At 52.1% G+C, this 17,813-nt stretch overlaps 2 protein-coding genes across 4 annotated transcripts; one reads left to right on the top strand and one right to left on the bottom strand.

Moving 5' to 3' along the window:
* Window positions 1–917: 917 nt before the first annotated feature.
* On the bottom strand, window positions 918–8,710 carry GPKOW (G-patch domain and KOW motifs). Its single transcript, XM_040998789.1, has 11 exons — window positions 8,526–8,710; window positions 7,199–7,353; window positions 6,980–7,104; window positions 6,013–6,122; window positions 4,997–5,204; window positions 3,487–3,619; window positions 2,719–2,842; window positions 2,404–2,530; window positions 2,228–2,297; window positions 1,340–1,425; window positions 918–1,242 (listed from the first exon to the last, which is right to left on the bottom strand). Exons 1-11 carry the CDS (start codon window positions 8,699–8,701, stop codon window positions 1,108–1,110), a joined length of 1,449 nt encoding a protein of 482 aa, XP_040854723.1. The 5' UTR covers window positions 8,702–8,710; the 3' UTR covers window positions 918–1,107.
* A 4,977-nt stretch (window positions 8,711–13,687) lies between these two features.
* On the top strand, window positions 13,688–17,370 carry MAGIX (MAGI family member, X-linked). Of its 3 annotated transcripts, XM_041001649.1 has the most exons (6): window positions 13,688–13,736; window positions 14,627–14,773; window positions 15,149–15,231; window positions 15,309–15,545; window positions 15,668–15,839; window positions 16,865–17,370. In XM_041001649.1, the coding sequence occupies exons 1-6, from the start codon at window positions 13,688–13,690 to the stop codon at window positions 17,194–17,196; spliced, it is 1,020 nt and encodes a 339-aa protein (XP_040857583.1). In that variant the 3' UTR covers window positions 17,197–17,370. The 3 variants fall into 3 exon arrangements, with proteins under 3 accessions (XP_040857583.1, XP_040857605.1, XP_040857594.1); XM_041001671.1 differs by lacking the exon at window positions 15,309–15,545 and having other exon boundaries at window positions 16,880–17,370; XM_041001660.1 differs by lacking the exon at window positions 15,309–15,545.
* The last annotated feature ends 443 nt before the right edge of the window (window positions 17,371–17,813 follow it).

Raw genomic sequence — 17,813 nt, 5'->3', positions numbered from 1 at the left:
CAGATAAACAAAACATTTCTTTCTTCTTCTTTTTTTAAAAGCATGATTGTCTTAAGGGCCCAGCAAGGTGGCCTAGTGGGTAAAGTCCTTGCCTTCAACACGCTGGGATCCTTTATGGGCGCGGGTTCTAATCCCGGCAGCCCCACTTCCCATCCAGCTCCCTGCTTGTGGCCTGGAAAGCAGTAGAGGATGGCCCAAAGCTTTGGGATCCTGCACACGCTTGGGAGACCTGGAGGAAGCTCCTGGCTCCTGGCTTTGGATGGGCACAGCACTGGTCGTTGTGGTCACTTGGGGAGTGAATAATTGGATGGAAGATATTCCTCTCTGTCTCTCCTCTGTATATTTGACTTTGCAATACAAAATAAAGAAATCTTTAAAAAAAAAAAAAGGTTGTAAATCTCTGATTTCCTTCACTGATTTTTCTCTCAGCCCATTTTGGGACTCCGATCACCCAAGACACATAAGTAATATCTTGGGAAAGATACCCCTTTCTACCTCTAAGCACTTTGGGGCTAACTCAGGGCCCAGGAATAAAGTGGCTCTGCCCCCGGCAATCAGAGCCCACATTCTGCTGGGACACAGCAGCTTCTCATGCTGACAGGCCTTGCCAGCTCAGGGTCTTCTCTGGGGGTCGGTTCTGGACCATGAGCCACAGCCTACCCCAGCTGCAGGGCTTCTCAGGTGGCTGTGTACAGCTGTGGCTCACTGCGGCTCCTGGGGGCAGGTGCTCAGGGGATGGAGTCCATTGCTTCCTGACCCTGAGTTCAGCGCGTGATCAGGCAGCTCCTTCCACTGGTCTTGCATGCCAAACACAGCAGAGGTGAGACTGAAGCATGAATTGGTTCCCAGCCCAAGGCTCCTTTGCACCTCACTCTCATAACCTAGCATACCACTTCCGGGTTCATTCTTCTACTCAGTATTTCAAATGGCTTTTATTTCCCCACTCCACTTGGGTAGCCACCAAGTTTGCTGTTAGTGTCCCTTTGGGTCCAGTCATCTCTTTCCCTTTTTTTGCACCAAGAGCTTTCCCACGTGTGGGTTTCCAATGGCACAGAGCTGGTAGCAGCCCAGAGGGTGGGAGCAGGGCAGGGCTGTGAGCCGAGCCCTTCAGTCCTCATCTGAGTCACTAGGACCCATGTACTGGCACACGGCGTCATAATGCAGCTCCAGCAGCTGAGTGTCTCTGCGCAGTCGCACCAAAGCCCTGCTCTGTGCGGTGTTGCGGCGCAGCAGCTGGCCGACCTGCAGTGCGAGTAGGCCAGAGTCAGTAAGGCCAGCCTGGGGCCCTTGGGACACCCCCTGACGGCCCCCACGGCCCCTGCATCTCCCTGTCACTCACCCTTCCGGCCTGAGGGCCCAGCACTACCATCACACGTTCGCCTTCGGCCTTGGGAATCAGTGTCTCCAGCATGTTTTCCTCGACACCTGCAGATGGGCCAGAGGGGTGTAAGGGCGCACGGCCCAGCAGGGAGCTGTCATGGGGCCTTTGGCTGCAGTCCCTGGAGCCACACTACACCCATTTCACAGAGGGGAAGAAAACCACGCTGCTGTTTCTAGAAAAAACTATGACCGAGGCAGGGAGATGGGTGGGCGAGGAGTTGCAGGGGGCATGGCAGGGTTAAGCTCCTGCCTGACACACTGCCACCCCATATGCACATGTTTGAGTCCTGGCTGTTCCACTTCCCACCCAGTCCCTCGTACTGTTCCTGGAAAGGCAGTAGTAGATGGCCCCAGGGCTTGGCCCACGCCACCTACATGGGACACCTACATGTAGTTCCAGGCTGTTTGCTTGGGCCTGGCCCAGCCCCAGCCACTTGGGGACTGAGGCATTAGTCAGAAGTTCTTTCTCTAACTCTGCCTTTCAAGCAAATGAATCTTCAAAGAAAAAAATCAGAACTGTGACAGAGGGAGCATGTATGTGGGGCAGTGGTGGTGACAGTTATTGCATAGCGTGGACATATCATCACAGAGCTGGTCCTTAGCGGAAACTCCAAACACAACCAGCTCTCTGCCCCACACGTGTGCCTTGCCTTAGGGGTGCCAGTCATAAGAGTCACAAGGGGGAAAAATGGTAACTTTCCTGCTAATGTGACAGACACAGACAGCAGGGCTTAGGTCAGCCCCATGACAGTGGGGTGTGGTGTCCTGTGAGGACGTGGACTCTGCACAGCTGTGCCTGGGGCCACACTCCAGCCTCAGTCCTGTAGTGGCCATCGCTCATCCTCACCTTCTAGGACCCGGCCTTCATCAGTCCGACACACACAGGTATCCGGGCTCAGGAGATCCTCGATGGTCATCTGGAGAGATGGGGAGGGGGGCAGGTGAGATGACAGTGGAGGCCTTAGGTGGACCAGTCCCCAGGGAAGACAAGTAAGCTTGTGCCGCAACCCCAAGAGCACACACCTTGGTGTTGTAGTACTGGCCGTTCTTGTACAGCTTGTTCACAAATCGGACACGCAGGTCTCTACGTAACCAATGGGGGCTTCTGCGGGCTGTCTTCTCGCTGCTTTTGGTTGTAGGCCCTTCCTGTCTGTGGAGAGGGGGGCCAGCACTAGGCTTTATCAGCTCATTATCACATGACCACTCCGGTCACCCTACCTTTGTCCCTGTTGGGGGGATCCACCCATAAGGCCCAGCCTGGTTACTGCGATGTGACCAGCTCCTCCCTCCCACAGCCCAAGCGGAACCCCACCTCCCACCCCAGCTCCGCAGTCTCACGGGTCTAAGAGGTATTTCCGCTTCTTCATGGAGCTCTGCTGCTGGATGCGGGCGTGCTGGTCCTGGGGAACCTTCTGTGTCGAGGCCGGTTCCCTCAGTTTCCCCGCAGAAGCTGTGTTCTCACCTGCATGAAGTAGTGTGTGGGGGATGGGGAGGTGAGGCATGAGGCTCTATGTCGCACTGTTCTCACTGTTGAAGGCCAAGCTATGCCCAGGGCTACATGCCACCTGCCAAAGCACCCCTTTCACCAAGGCTCTGCCATTCCTCTGTGCTGTGTCAGTCTCCTTCAAGAAGCCTGCCCAACCCGAAGCAGCTCATACGGACAGTGCGGCCTCCTCGTATGGCTTGCAGAGGCCGCATCCACCTGCTAGGGCACCCTGTAACGGCCTGTGTGCGGGCAGCTCTGTCTGCCTACACTGCCTTCCTGCTAGGCTGCAGCCTAACCCTTACTGATTTTGACTCCCTAGCACCACAGGGCCTCAACTCATCCCCCCAAACAACTCCCAAAGGCTGCAATTCAATGTTTTTTTTTTTTTTTTTCTCATTTCTTTACCTTCAGAGAGAGGCTAAAAACCCAAGGGTACCAAACAGACCTTTGTCCCAGTGGAAATAAACCACTTGGGTCCCTTTTTCACCCCCTGAGCTATGGCAAGAAACCATGTCCAGCAGACAGCCTGCGACCCCTATCTCCTTGCAGAAGGAAAACTTGCCCCAAGACACAGGCCCTGCCCCTCTTGCCCTGGTTAACCAAGATGCCCACTCACTCACTGGGATCCGCAGTGTTCTCGTCATACTCCTTCTGGGGTACAGGGCGCAGGCAGTACTCACTAACCGTCACCACGCGGTTCTCCCTGCTCAGACGCACCATGGCTCGGACATTGTCCGGGTCAAGCCCTTCCACCTGTAGTGTCCATCAACAAGAAGTTAGAGAGGAGCGGCATCCACCCACATTCCAAGGAGCAGGCTGTCCAACTCACAACCCCCAATAGGTCTGATCGTTGTATCTCCTACACTAGACTGAGACCCCAGCCAAAAGATGGGGGCAGGCCTGGTTCTTGCGTGAGGCACAGACATTTTATATGCATTTAATTCTCAGGGTCTTGTAGAAAATGCCAGTTATGCCCACACCCCCGCTCCTTTTTAAATTAACTTTTAAATTTATTTGAGAGGACAGAAACTTTCTAAATGTTCCCACTGCTTGGAGCTGGGCCAGCTCAAAGCCAGGAGCCGGGAAATCAATCTAATTCTTCTGCGTGGGTACCAGGGGCTCAAATAATTCAGTCATCATTCCCTCTCCACAGGGTGGGCAGCAACAAGAATGTGGAATCAGGAATGGAGACAGGGGCCTAGTGCAATGGCTCAATTAGCTAATCCTCCCATTGCAAGCAGTGGCATCCTACATGGGTGCCAATTTGTGTCCCAGCTGTTCCCATCCGGCTCCCTGCTTGTGGCCTGGGAAAACAGCAGAGGATGGTTCAAAGCCTTGGGACCCTGTGCCTGCATGACAGACTGCAAGAAGCACCTGGCTCCTGGCTTCAGATTGGCTAACATCCAGCCGTTGTGGCCATTTGAGGAATGAACCAGTAGATGGAAAAATATCTCTCTTTCTATCTATAAATCTGCCTTTCCAATAAAAAGAAATAAATCTTTTTTATTAGTTTTTTTTGAAAGATTTATTTTATTTTTATTGGAAAGGCAGATATACAGAGAGGAGGAGAGACAGAGAGGAAGGATCTTCCATCCGATGATTCACTCCGCAAGCAGCCGCAATGGCCGGTGCTATGCCGATCCAAAGCCAGGAGCCAGGAACTTCCTCCAGGTCTCCCACACGGGTGCAGGGTCCCAAGGCTTTCCCAGGCCACAGGGAGGGAGCTGCTGGGATTAGAACTGGTGCCCACATGGGATCCCAGTGTGTTCAAGGCGAGGACTTTAGCCACTAGGCCACCTTGCCGGGCCCAAAAGAAATAAATTTTAAAAGAGAGAGAGGGAGGGGGGAATGGTGACAGGATTTGAATGCAGATACATTGGTCTGGGTGCCCTAAGTGGTATGTTCAATCATGGAATCCAACATCTGCCCCTTTGGAATTCCAACTCCCTTTGAATTGGCAAGCAAAGCTCAGAAAATCCTAGCCAAATGCCCCTTCTGCATTATCCGCTGAGGCAGCCAGCTAGGCAGGCCTGAAAGACCTCCAGCCGTTCTACCCTAAACTCAATCCCTCCTTCCCCTGACCCTCAAATCAATCTTCCTAGGGCTCCAGGGGACAGCCTGGTTCCTTACCTTCCCATAGCGGCCTCGGTAATGGCCAGAGATGACCATCACAGTTGTTCCATTCTTCAGCCCGTCAGGCTGCTCATCTTTCTGGCTGTGATGTGTTCTTGAAAGGCAGCTGGAGCCGGTACTGGTGGTCAAGGCCTGCACCTCAGTCACGCTGGCGCCCAGGCCCAAGCCCTTGGGCCTCAGTGAGTTCACACGGGGTTTTACTACCCTGCGTGGAAGAGTATGGTTTATTGGTGGAGGGAGAGGGAGTGTGAGGCGGGATGCAACCATCTTCAGTGGCTCATCTCCCTCCCTCCCCTGCCAAATCCCACCCCATCTACCGGGGCAGGATGCCCACTCCAATCTTCCACTAGGATTGTTTACGGGACCTACAGAAATGGCAGTGATTTCAACTTAGGCCGTGTTGCACATAATACGGAACACTTAGTATGTTTCGTGGCATCTGGGGCAGGTGTTCAGAACCAAGCCTCTCCTGGCAGCCTCATACTTGCACAGCAGAAATTATCTGCTTAGTCAGGCCCAACAGGAGTGAACAGGCTATGAGAAGGCTCAAAGTCAATGCTGATCATGTTCGGCTGCCAGAGAGCTTATGAAAAAATCACTTGCTTTTCAGAAGTCACTGGAGTCTCCAATTGTGGAGAAGTGATTGTTAAGTTTCAATAACAGCAAATGCTCCGACAGGGTTCACTGGGGGTGAGGGCTGTCTGGATGTGTTTGATGCGGAGAATTTCATCAAACTCTTCGGACAGACCACTGAAGTTCATCCATCCATTTTATACTGTCATTTTCCACAGAAGGAGAGTGAGGCGCACAGGGACAAACTTTAAATAACTGGGCTCCTATTACAGCATTTCAAAGGGCAAAAAGGAACTTGGAACAGTGGTGGAAGGTGCTACCGAATTAGGGTAATAATGTATTCTTACATTATCACCTGAAGGGTTCTGGTGGACAGTAGCCATGTGGGCTTTGCTTCTGTCCCCATCTGCTCATCCTGTCACTCCTAGCCCAGAACTCACTGACTAAAGGTACGGCCGATGCCTTGCCCAGGTTTCCAGCCCATGCCTCGCAGCATGGCCAATCCATAGGCCTCCACCGAGATCGCCTCATAATCGGCCTCTTCGGGCACCTAAATGGGTTTGGGCAGAGAAAAGAGAGTTAGACTCTGCTCACACTGATCCTCCAGGTGTGTGAGCAGCTATGTGTCTGAGAGGCAGGCAGGCAGGCACACACAGTGACACGCCCATTCGCATCAAGGCTGGGCTGCAGCCAACTGTACTATTTAAGCACTAAGCAGGGTACACTGCTCCGTCATCGGAGCCAGGACTGGATTTGGAACTCGGATGCTCCCATCTTGCCCAGGAGCTGATGGAGGGAGCCATGAGGCTTTGAGAAGGAAGACTGTTGCAAGCAGAGAATGGTAGGGCAAAGGCTCTGAGGTCAAACAAAACTCAGTGTATGTGTGTGTATGTGTGTGATAAAAGTACATCTCTTCCCAGGCTCTCTCAGCCCTCATCACCAACAGCCTGGACTACTGGTCTCCCTGCTTCTACCTTCACCAACTAGTCTGTGGTGCTCAGGGCAGATTCCGTCACATCAGAAGCACGTTCCTTCTCTGCTCAGGGCCCAACCATGGCTTTCCACTCGTGACCCACAGAACAGTGTCTGGTCTAGCCCTCTCCATCTCCTTTCTGACTTCACCACTCTCTCCCGCATTCTAGTCTAGCTACACTGGTCCCTTGGTGTTCTTTAAATACGCCAGGCAGCATCTGCCTTCACGGCTATGATCTTCTTGCCTCCGCTCCCTATCCCATTCAGGCAATCCTAGGCTCCAATATTGTGGATTTCTTTAGTAATCCTTCCCAAAAGGCTGGAAAAGAAGGGATAGATAGGCAGCACAATTTCAGTACACACACAGTGTACTTGCAGGGAGGCAAGCCTGGCATACAGGGCAAGGAGCGGGGAGGGGTTGAGAGGTCAGCTTACCGTCTCGGCCAGGGCTTTGTCATCTACCCTTTCTGTGTTGAGGCTGCGTCCCTTCTGGATCATGGGGATAGCGAGCGTGGAGTCCACACCTGCATTCTCTCTTTCCTCCAGAGACTTCTTCGATTCTAAGGAAGAAGGTAAGGGAACAACCAGGTTCTGGCCTAGATCTTCCACCTTCCTCCCCTTCTTGCTTCACTGAGGGAGGGGAGGCCCACTTACCCTCAATTAGTTCCTTCACAGCCTGGGACAGTACCCCATCTGCTGGGATCTGTGTATCTGTGGCTGGTCTGGAGGGCTGAGCTGGTAGCTGCCTGTGATAGCCATTCTGAATCAAAGGAATGACAGGTTCCTTGGGGGCTTCTGAGGGCTTCACACTGATGCGGATACAGAAGGATAAAGTTAGGAAAGAGGTGCCTGGCCCGGCATGGTAGCCTAGTGGCTAAAGTTCTCGCCTTGCATACGCCAGGATCCCATATGGGCGCTGGTTCTAATCCCGGCAGTTCCACCACCCATGCAGCAACCTGCTTGTGGCCTGGGAAAGCAGTCGAGGAAGGCCCAAAGCCTTGGGAACCTGCACCCGTGTGGGAGACATAGAAGAAGCTCCTGGCTCCTGGCTTTGGATCCACGCAGCTCTGCCTGCCTGGCAAGTGAACCAGCAGATGGAAGATCTTCCTCTCTGGCCACCTTTCTGTATATCTGAGTTTCCAATAAAAATAAACAAATCCTTTTTAAAAAAAGAGAGAGAAGAGGTGCATCCCGTGGGTTCTAACCACACTCCTTTATTCAAAGAAACACAAGGGCCAAACACACTCCCAGCTCCATGGACCATGTCCTCATGTTCCTTTGTCTGGCTTTCCTGTTATGTCTCTGCATCAGCGTCCCTGACCCACGCTGCCACCTCTTAAATGTCAGTTGCCCCTCGTCCATGCCACCACCTCTTAAATGTCAGTATCTTCCAGCAGTCATTCCCTGACCTACATCCCTAAACCTACAAATGACCATTTTTCACCCAGATTCTTCCCAGCTCCAGAACAGCCTTTTAGACAATGACAAGTCCCTCGCTCGGCCACTTCAGACTCTTCTTTCCCAAACATGCTGATCACGGCCTCCCTCAGCCTCTGTCTGGCTCCAGCTCTTTCCCCGGCCTGGAGATGTTCGGTCACTTTGACACCACAGGGTCCTGTAACAACTCCCTCTTTTCCATTTATCTGAACGCACACTCCTCCGTGTCCCTTCATCCTAAAGCTATTTATTCTCTCTCACGAACGCGAGGACATTTCCAAAAGCTCGCGGAGAAGGAATTTGAAAAGAATGCGCCATTTTTCTCAAACTCTGAGGCATCCTCGTACATTTCCTCAATTCCAACGGAAATGAGAAGCAAACTCCCCACCTCTCCCACGAACTGCGGCTTTCTCTCCTCAAGAATCTCCTGACGCTGTTTCAAGCCTTCCAGGCCGCTGTCATCACGGCAACATACTCACACGGGGCCCTCCCGCTAGCACCCTCAGCACCGATTCCGAAGGCGTGAAAGACCTGACCGCTTCACCTTTGAAGTTGCCTCCCTTCCACGGTCTTCAAGAAATCCTTCTCCTCTGAGGCCGACTCTCCGCCATCCGTTAACACTACCAACCGCTTCCGAGAGGACGTGCGACTGAAAGCGAATGAGACTGAAGCAGTGGAAGGTGCAGCCGGCGGCCAAACATTGTCTTCGGCGTCTGCCATCTTGCCCCGGTTCCCAGGCTGCCGCGTTGCTTGCTAGGAAGTGTAGTTTGGGCTTCGTTATTTAGCGTCATTCTGACAAGCGTAAGAACTACATTTCCCATAAAACAATGCAGCATTAACTTCGGAAAGCAAAGCAGCTACTATAGGAAGTTATTGTCCTTCCTCTAAATTTCTCACGAGTGCGCCTGCGCCCAGGGTACCGTGAACTGCAGTTCTTTAAAGAGATAGTAGCGGTAGATGGTGCAGTCTCTCTTCCCAGGTTTCAGAGAATGATCTTGAAAACATGTATTCCATTATTCTAGCAACGTCCTGGTTATGTTTCCATTTTAGAAATCCTACACATCTTGGGATGGGTCCTGAACTCCCACTGTGGTAACTTTCAAAATACAATAAAATCGTAAAATTTTTACGGATATATTGCAAATTTGACAAGTGCTCCTGTGGATCCGTGATCCAGATACGTTTAAATCTTCTATATAACAATAGCACGTTATAAGCATCAGAGTAGTGCAACACAATTAACTCTAAATTATTTTCAGTGCTAGAATTCAGAAAACAAGCTAAGACCACACATTACAATATAATTGCAATGCCTCCTTTATGTTCTTCAGTCTGTGGCAGCTACTCAATCTTTCTTCACCTTTAACACCTGCAAAGTTCATTACAGCTTTTTTGGTAGAACTCCATCTGAATGGATTTGTCTGAAGACTAATCATGATTTGGTTGAACTTACTAAATTTTTTTGAAAAAATTGTACAGAACCAAAATACTCTTCAAAACATATCGTATTAGGGGATTAGTGATGTAAATAAATCTTATTACAAAATATATGGTGACACAGAGTGAATATTCATCCTTCATTCTGTAGTTTAGTCCTGAGAGAATGTTTTAGAAGATTTGTTTATGGGGCCTGGCGCAATGGCATAATGATTAAAGTCCTCACCTTGCATGCGCCAGGATCCCATATAGTCACTGGTTCTAATCCCAGCAGCCCCACTTCCCATCCAGCTCTCTGCTTCTGGCCTGGGGAAGCAGTTGAGGACGGCCCAAAGCCTTGGGACCCTGTACCTGTGTGGGAGACCTGGAAGAGCTCCTGGCTCCTGGCTTCAGATTGGCTCAGCTCCAGCCCGTTGTAGCTGCTTGGGGAATTAACCATTGGACAGAAGACCTTCCTCTCTGTCTCTCCTCCTCTCTGTATATCTGCCTTTGCAATAAAATAAATAAATCTTAAAAAAAAAAGGACAGTGGTTCTAACAGCATAGAAGCAATTTAGATGGTTTTTGCAGGTGAGGTATTTGTTAAGTGATTATATTAAATTAAGGTGCCATGATAGTGGTTCTTAAGCCCTTAGTGCTTTATAAAGATGTGAAGTAGTTTATTTCCTTTCTACTCTTGCCATGTGGTAACCTGTGCCACCCAGGCCATAAGCAGGGTGTTGGGTCAGAAGTGGTGCAGCTGGGACACAAACCAGTGCCTAGATGGGTTACTGGCACTTTCACAGTGAGGTTTAAACAATTGAGCCATTGTACTGGGTCCTGTGGTTTATCTCTGAGTATTTATTTTTTAAAGATTTAGTTTTTAGGAATCGGCACTATAGCCTAGTGGCTAAGTCCCGCCTGGCATATGCCGGGATCCCATATGGGCACTTGTTTGTATCCCAATTGCTCCACTTCCCATCCAGCTTTCTGCTCGTCGCCTGGGAAAGCAGTAGAGGATAGCCCAAAGCTTTAGGACCCTGCACCCACGTGGGTGATCCGGAAGGAACTCCTGGCAACTGGCTTCATATCAGCTCTTCTCCAGCCATTGCAGCAAATCGGAGAGTTAAGCTGTGGCCAGAAAATGTTTCTTTTTGTCTTTTCTGCTTGTAAATCTTTAGTGGAAAATCAGATTTACAGAGAGAAGCAGAGACAGAGAGATCTTCCATCCACTGGCTCACTACCCCAAGGGCTGCAACAACCAGAACTGAACTGATCTGAAGCCAGGAGCCAGGAACGGCTTCTGAGTGTCCCCCATGGGTGCAGGGTCGCAAGAACTTGAGCCATCGTTGCTGCTTTCCCAGGTTATAAGCATGGAGCTAGATCAGAAATGGAACATCTGGGACATGGATCAGCGTCCATGCAGGATGCCAGCGCTTGCAGGTACAGAAGGATTAGCCAATTGAGCCACTGCGCCAGACTCTTATTTCTGGTTTTTTGTTTCTGATTTTGTTTATTCTTATTTTCCATGATGCAGTTTGGCAGTTATAAGGTTGTCCCCCTTTCTGTCCCTTTCTTTCCTCCCTGTCCCTTCTCCCCGGCCATTGTCCCCTGCATTTTACAATAATACAGTGCTTCAGCTGTAGTCATGACTCCAACCTTCTGATCTTTCTGTGTGTCATGAGATTGTAGGTGCAGGCAATGATATATAATATATTAAAAAAAACACTTTTATTGATTTGGAAGGCAGAATTACAAAGAAAGACTGAGAGAGAGAGAATCTTACATTGCTGGTTTCCTCCCAAATGGCCACAACAGCTAGCACTGGTGCAGGCTGAAGTGACAGCCCGGAATGCTCTCTGGGTCTCTTGTATGGGTGCAGAGACCCAGCACTTGGGCCATCTTCCGTTTCTTTCTCAGGTACACTACCAGGAACCTGGTTATAAGTGGACCAGTCAGGACTTGAACTAGTGCCCATGAGGAATGCCCATGTTGCATGCAACAGCTGAATGTTGGCCCCTGTTTCTAATTTCATTTTTAGCATTGAATCTGTTTATTTGAAAGACAGAGTTTTGGAGGGAGGGGAGAGATCTGTCACCCACTGGGTCATTCCCCAAATGTTGGCAGTGGCTAGAGCTGGGCATGCAGAAGTCAGAGGCTTCATCTGGGTTTTCTATGTGAGTGCAGGACCCAAGCACTTGGGCCATCTTCTGCTGCTTTCCCAGGTGCGTGCATTGGAAGTGGAGCTGCCAGGACCCAGAACAGCACCCACACAGAATGCACATGTTGCAAACTCCGGCTTGATCTGCCACATCACAAGAATGGCCCCTGTTTCTTTCTTTTAAAAAAATGTTTTGAAGTTTGTTTTGAACATTCTTTACATGGCTGAGAGGTAGGCACACCCATGCGGGTCTCCAGTTAGGGTTGGGAAAGATTGAGGCATGAAAGAAGGTGGCTGAGACAAATGTTTCAGTGCTTTTTCTTTTCTTTTCTTTTTTTCTTGTGTGTCTGTAGCAGGAGAGCCCCTGTTTCTGATTTGTAAAATAGGGGGTACTACAAAAAAGTTCATGTTCTGTGACAATTATGCATAGATTTCAAAAATTTTGCCCCTCAAATCAATTTATCTTTAAATACCAATATGGATTGTTGGAAGTGCTCTTGTATGTTCCTTTGACATTTGCATAGTTAATTTTTAAAATGTTTAATTTATTTGGGCCTGGCATGGTAGCCTAGTGACTAAAGTCCTTGCCTGACATGCAGCAGGATCCTAGTTCATGTCCTGGCGGCCCCACTTCCCATCCAGCTCCCTGCTTGTGGCCTGGGAAAATAGAACTGTAAGGCAGATTTTAAGGAGAGAGAATTAGAGACAGAAGATTGTCCATCCTCTGGTTTACTCCCCAAATGGCCTCAATGACTGGAGCTGAGCTGATATAGAGCCAGGAGCCTGAAGCCAGGAGCCTATCATGGGTCTCCCACCTGAGTGCAAAGTCACAAGGTCTTGGGTCATTCCAGGCCATAAACAGGGAACTGCATGGGAAGTGGAACAGCTGGAACTCAAACCAGTGCTTGTATGGGATGCCAGCACTTGCAGGTGGATGATCGGCCTACTGAATCACCCCCTCCAGCCCCATCTCCTGACCTTTTGTAACCCTCCCTTCCGGCCCTCTCACTCTTCTCCACGTAGGCAATCACTGATCTGCCTTTGGTCATTACACGTCAATTTTTGTTTGACTAGATTTGTATATAAATGGAATCTCATATCAGGGACTCTTATGAGTTTGGGTCTGGTGTCTTTTACCTCAGCATAACGATCTTGAGAGCCATTGAAATTGTTCATTCCTCTTTACTGTTGAGTTGTGCTGTGATAGATGAATATTGCAGTTTGTTCATTCGTTTCCTTATGGTGGGCATTTAGAAAGTTCCAGGTTTTTTGTTTGTTTGTTTGTTTTGGTATTAACAAATGCTATACATTGAATTGGGTCCCTCTCTAAACTCAATGAGGTTGTTAGGATGGAGTTAAGGCGAAATGACGTCATAGGTACATGCTAATCAGTTAGCGCTGCAGCCTTAGAAGAAGATTATGCTTTTACCTCTCTTTCTCTCTCTCACCCCCTCCCTCTCTGCCGTTCTCTTTTCCCCCCTCCCTTTGCTTCTCACCTAACTCTTCCTCCTTGTGGGGATACAACCAGAAGGCAGCCATCCAAAAACTGAGAAGAGAGCCCCCACCAGGAACCGAGGTGACCAGTGTCTTGAACTTGCACGGTGAGCTATCCTTCAACTTCTTTTGTTTTAGTGGGATTTTGCTATGGCAGCCCAATGTGACTAAAAAAAAATTGCTGCCATGAATATTTGGATAGAAACCTTTGTGTAGATGTATGTCTTCTTGTACTTTTTAGGAGTAAAATACATAGATTCTATGTATAACATTTAATTTGTTAAGACCCTGTCCAACTGTTTTCTAAGCACGCCACACCATTTTCATCACCACCAGCAGTATATTAGTGTTTGATTTCTGCTAGAGCTGCCACAGCAACTGGTAGTCAGACTTCAGTGTTAGTCAGGGCCTTGATTAATCAAAGCAGGAGACGCCTGAGATATCAAGACCAAACACCAGTGAGCATACCTGCAGCCAGGCCTCCTTGCTGGCGGCTAGGTAGGTCACTCAGCTGGTCGGGCACCGGCCTGGCCGGCCTCGGCCACGTCCCGACCTGGGCCAGCTGCCAGGTGAGCGTGCTCCTGAGCTCAAAAACGCTTTGCTGGAGGTCCCGGGTGCACTGGCTGACCACTGGTCATGGAGCGGCGCGCAGGGGGCGCCTCGGACCCTAGAGGGAACAAAGGAGGTATGGGATGGGCTCCAAGGGGTGGGGGAAGGAGCACATTCCTGCAACCTGGCCCCGCCTGTCTGCTCCACACCCTTGCCTTCTGACAGGTGGTAAACAGAACAGTTCTGGCGCCCAAGCGGCCGGTCGCGTAGTCGCCAGGGACCCAGCGATCAAGACTGGGATGCAGGGCGCCCATCCACACCCAGGCTCGCTCCCCAGCAGAGGGACAGGGGCGGCACAGCAGGCTGGGGAGGGGGTGGGGGAGGACTCCCCGAGGTCTCTGCAGCGATGTAGGGAAAGGTGTCGGCACGTGGTCACTGGGACACCCCGGCGTCCGAATGCACAGTGAAGGGGACTGCGGGAGGGAGCTGGGGCTGTCTGGGTGTGTGCAGGGGCACTGTGGAGGGGCGTGGGCCAAGTGGGGCAGCGGGAGCTCCGAGGCAGCGGACTCTCAGGACAGGGGTCCTCTAGCACGTCTTTCCAGAGACCCTGGGTGCCTGCAGAGTGCCCGCAGGCCCTGTCCCCTCAGGGCAGCGGGGTCAAATGGGGGCGCCCAGAGGTGCCTGAGCAAAGAATTGGCTTCCAGGGTCATGAGGGGGAGTAGGGTAGGGGCGTCCAGAGAAAGTGCTAGGATGTTCAGAGATATCCAGGACGATTGAAATGCAGCGGGCACGGCCACGGCGATCAGGAGGGCAGATGTGGATCCTCGGGCTGACCCACCTTGACCGGGGATGGGGGGGGGGTCGGGGGGGGGGACCTTTGGTGACTTTGGGAACTATCACAGCAGGGACGGGCTGGGGCAAGCCTTGAGTATGCTAAGGGACACTTGGAGGTCTTGGGAGTCGTGGAAGCACGGAGGGGTCCCGCAGCGCAGGATGGGCGCTGACCTGTCCCCCTTCCGCGCGCAGGCCGCGGCCGTTCGCTGCCCGCGGGTCCCAGCGCCCGGCAGCTGCTGGCTCGTCTGGACGCGCGCCCCCTGGCGGCGCGAGCTGCGGCAGATGTGTCGGCGCTGGTGCGCAGGGCGGGAACCACACTGCGCCTGCGCGCCAAGGAGGGTTTGTGCTGGGGGAGGGGCCCGAGGGCGGCCAAGTGCTGGGTGGCGGTTGGTGACGCTTTGGGCGGGGGCAGGCCCTTAATTTTTTTTTGAGGGCGGCACTGAGAGCGGGCGGCAGGTTGGTTTCTTGTGGCCAGGGAGGAGGCGGGGCCCAGGGCGGGTCCTCAGCCGGGGGCGGGGCCAGGCGGTGGGCGGGGCCAGGCCCTGGAGTGGCAGCCCTGAGGGTGGACCTAAAGGCGCACTTTGGGGGGCGGGGTCTCCTTGTTAGTAGCAGGAGGGAGGAAGGTGTGGACGATCATTCAAACGTCCAGGCCCAGCATCTTTTGTTAATGGTTTAGAACAGTTATTTGTGCAGTCATCCTCTTTGATCTTACAGCTGTTGGTGAATCGGATTCTGCTGACATAGAGGTCACCGACAGGCGTCTGCCTCATGTCACAGTTGCAGAACACCGGCCTCAGGTAGCACCTCAGCCCTCAGTGGGAAGCCGTTTGACTCAGGCCTGGCCCATCAATGCATATCTGTATCCTTATTCCAGCATCGGCGATCAGAGACTATCTGTCCGCGAACTGTGCCACTCCCAGTGGCCCAGGGCAAAGGACGCTGTGCTTGGAAGCCAGCGCAGGCCTCTGGTCAGTTCTCTGTGGAACTGCTCCGCGGTTCTGCAGGCTTTGGCCTCACGCTAAGTGGGGGCCGGGATGTAGGGGGAGATGCCGCACTTGTGGTGAGCGCGCTGCTCAAGGATGGGCCAGCTCAGCGCTGTGGTCTTTTGCAGGTGAGCCTCCCAGCTACCCACCCGCAGGCCTCCTGCATTCAGTCCTAAGTGTTACCTCTACCAGTGTCAGGAGCGTTTCTAGCTCTGGAAGCTTCCCACATCGTGGCCTACTGTTTTTGCAGCCTGGTGACGTTGTGCTGCATGTCAACGGAGAGTCAACACAGGGCCTCAGCCATGGCCAGGTGGTGGAGCGCATCCGAGCTGGAGGCCCCCGGCTCTCCCTGGTGCTCTGCCGGCCTCTTGAGATGCAGCCTCAAAAGGCTGAGGGCACGGCAAGGCCCCACAAAGGCGGTGGTAGGTCTCCCAAGGGAAGGAGGCTCAGGGACCTGGCAGGATTCCCAGGATGGAGAAGCTGGGTTCATGGGTGGAAGGGGTTTGGGGGGGCTGAGTGGTGAATATCAAGGGGTTGATGTTTGAAGGAGGGAGAGGTAATGGTGTTTTTCAAACTGAAAGACAGGTCCTAGGATAGGAAACTCCATGATGAGGCAGTGGAAGTGCTGAAAAGTACTGGAAAATAAAGGATCTGGGTGGGGGATTTGAGCATAGGTTCAAAAGTGAGGCCTAATTCTTGGAGCGGAAGGCAGAATGGGTGTCAGCTGGGGGAGGGAAGATGGGCTGGAGACCCAGAGGGCAGAGTACCTAATCCTGAGAGACAAAGGCTCCATGGAGGGAAGGGTTTGGGGTGAATGGTGGTGGGATGAGAGCAGTGCCAGCCAGGATCTTAAGTAGAGGAGGTTCTCCCCTTCAGGGTAAGATCTTTTTAAAAGATTTATTTCTTTTTAAATTTGTATTAGAAAGTCAGATTTACAGAGAGAAGGAGAGAGAGAAAGATCTTCTGTCTGCTGGTTAACTCCCCACATGACCGCAATGGCCAGAGCTGAACTGATCTGATGCCAGGAGTCTCTCCCAGGTCTCCTACATGGGTGCAGGGTCCCAAGGCTTTGGGCCGTCCTTGACTTCTTTCCCAGGCCACAAGCAGGGAGCTGGATGGGAAGTGGAGCAACTGGGACACGAGTCGGTACCCATATAGGATTCTGGCAGATGCAAGGCAAAGACATTAGATACTGGGCTACTGCACCAGGCTCCACTATGTTGGATTTTGAATGATACTGCAGATTGTGACACATTATTTGAGGGTAGTGTCCTGGTTCTAGGAGGGGAGAGCTGTTGGCAGAGGAGCTGTCTGGGGTTCTGAGAGGCAGCCTGCTGTGAAAGGTCACCTCCAGCCCTTCAAACCCTGTGCCAATACGTTCTTTCCACTACCCTTAGCCAAAGGCTCTGATTTCCTCTCCCTTCTCCAGCCTCAGAGTTAACCACAGTCCCATTATCTTCAGGTCACAGCCTGGTTCCTGGGGTCCCCAAGGCGATGAGATCTCACCGTAGCACCAGCGCATCCCCAGATCAGTACCCTCGATCCTCCACCACGTCCAAGACCCAGAGGAGCCCAGAGCCTAGTCCTCAAGCTACAGTGGACTGTCTCGCAATGCCTCCTCCTCGCGAATGCCGCTGCTCAGACGACCCAGATGATCATGTTCCAGGTTCCCCAGGGCCCTGGCTGGTGCCGAGCGAGGAGCGCCTCTCACAAGCCCTAGGGGCCCCTGGACCAGGGCAACTGGCTCAGGAGGTGGCAGCTGGGAGGCGGAGGCACTGAACAGGAACCAGCAGCTCAGCTGGTGCCAGATGTGGGAGTACTCAACCTGGATCTGGCGCTCCCCGATGGCTGCGCCCAGGAGAAAGCTTTCTGCTCTCATCTCCTTTCCTGCTGCAGTCCATCTTGCCCTGGAAGAGCCAGTCATACAGCCCTCCCCAGCCCCCACGCTTCTGCTCCCAGGAGGGGGAGGTAATAAAATGGTTCCATCTAGTCTTGACTTGCCAGGTGCGCCAAGTGGGGTGGGGCAATCCAGTCCACCCTGTAAAGGAGGGGGTGGGTCAATTCAGTTTCAAGGCAGACCTGTTTGGGGAAGCAGCTGCAAGTTTTGGTCCTGTGGCGCTTTCATGCCTTCCATCCGTCGTCAGCCTGTTGTGGCTTCCCCCACTGCTTTTCATTTTGCCAACTCCTGCTCCTCCTCTCTCATTCATTCATTTTCCTGAAAGTGGACAGGGGTTCACACATAATGACGTGTGCTGTACCAAGGGAGAAGCTGAGGTGGGCCTGTTGTGGTGACAGGAGTGGCCCCTAGGGTATCCTCAGTCTGGCCTCAGGGTCATCCTGCCCCCTTCAGCTGCTGTGGGGCTAGCACCAGAGGAGGCAAGCAGCAGTGTGACTTC

The sequence above is a fragment of the Ochotona curzoniae genome, unplaced genomic scaffold (genome assembly GCF_017591425.1).
Source record: "Ochotona curzoniae isolate NIBS_2020 unplaced genomic scaffold, NIBS_Ocur_1.0 contig_1274, whole genome shotgun sequence".
NCBI classification, from domain to species: Eukaryota; Metazoa; Chordata; class Mammalia; order Lagomorpha; family Ochotonidae; genus Ochotona; species Ochotona curzoniae.
The sequence above is the reverse complement of the archived record's forward strand: the minus strand, read 5'-3'. Positions and strand labels throughout refer to the sequence as shown.

Bases quoted from the DNA above. Each gene is read 5' to 3' on its own strand.
- GPKOW (XM_040998789.1), bottom strand. From the start codon at position 8,701: ATGGCAGACGCCGAAGACAATGTTTGGCCGCCGGCTGCACCTTCCACT. The intron at 6,123-6,979 runs GTAAGCTGACCT...AAACCCATTTAG, and splicing joins ACAAAGCCCTGGCCGAGACG to GTGCCCGAAGAGGCCGATTA. The intron at 2,531-2,718 runs GTGAGACTGCGG...CCCTCTCCACAG, and splicing joins CGGAAATACCTCTTAGACCC to ACAGGAAGGGCCTACAACCA.
- MAGIX (XM_041001649.1), top strand. From the start codon at position 13,688: ATGGAGCGGCGCGCAGGGGGCGCCTCGGACCCTAGAGGGAACAAAGGA. The intron at 14,774-15,148 runs GTTTGTGCTGGG...TTGATCTTACAG, and splicing joins GCGCCTGCGCGCCAAGGAGG to CTGTTGGTGAATCGGATTCT. The intron at 15,840-16,864 runs GTAGGTCTCCCA...AGTTAACCACAG, and splicing joins AAGGCCCCACAAAGGCGGTG to TCCCATTATCTTCAGGTCAC.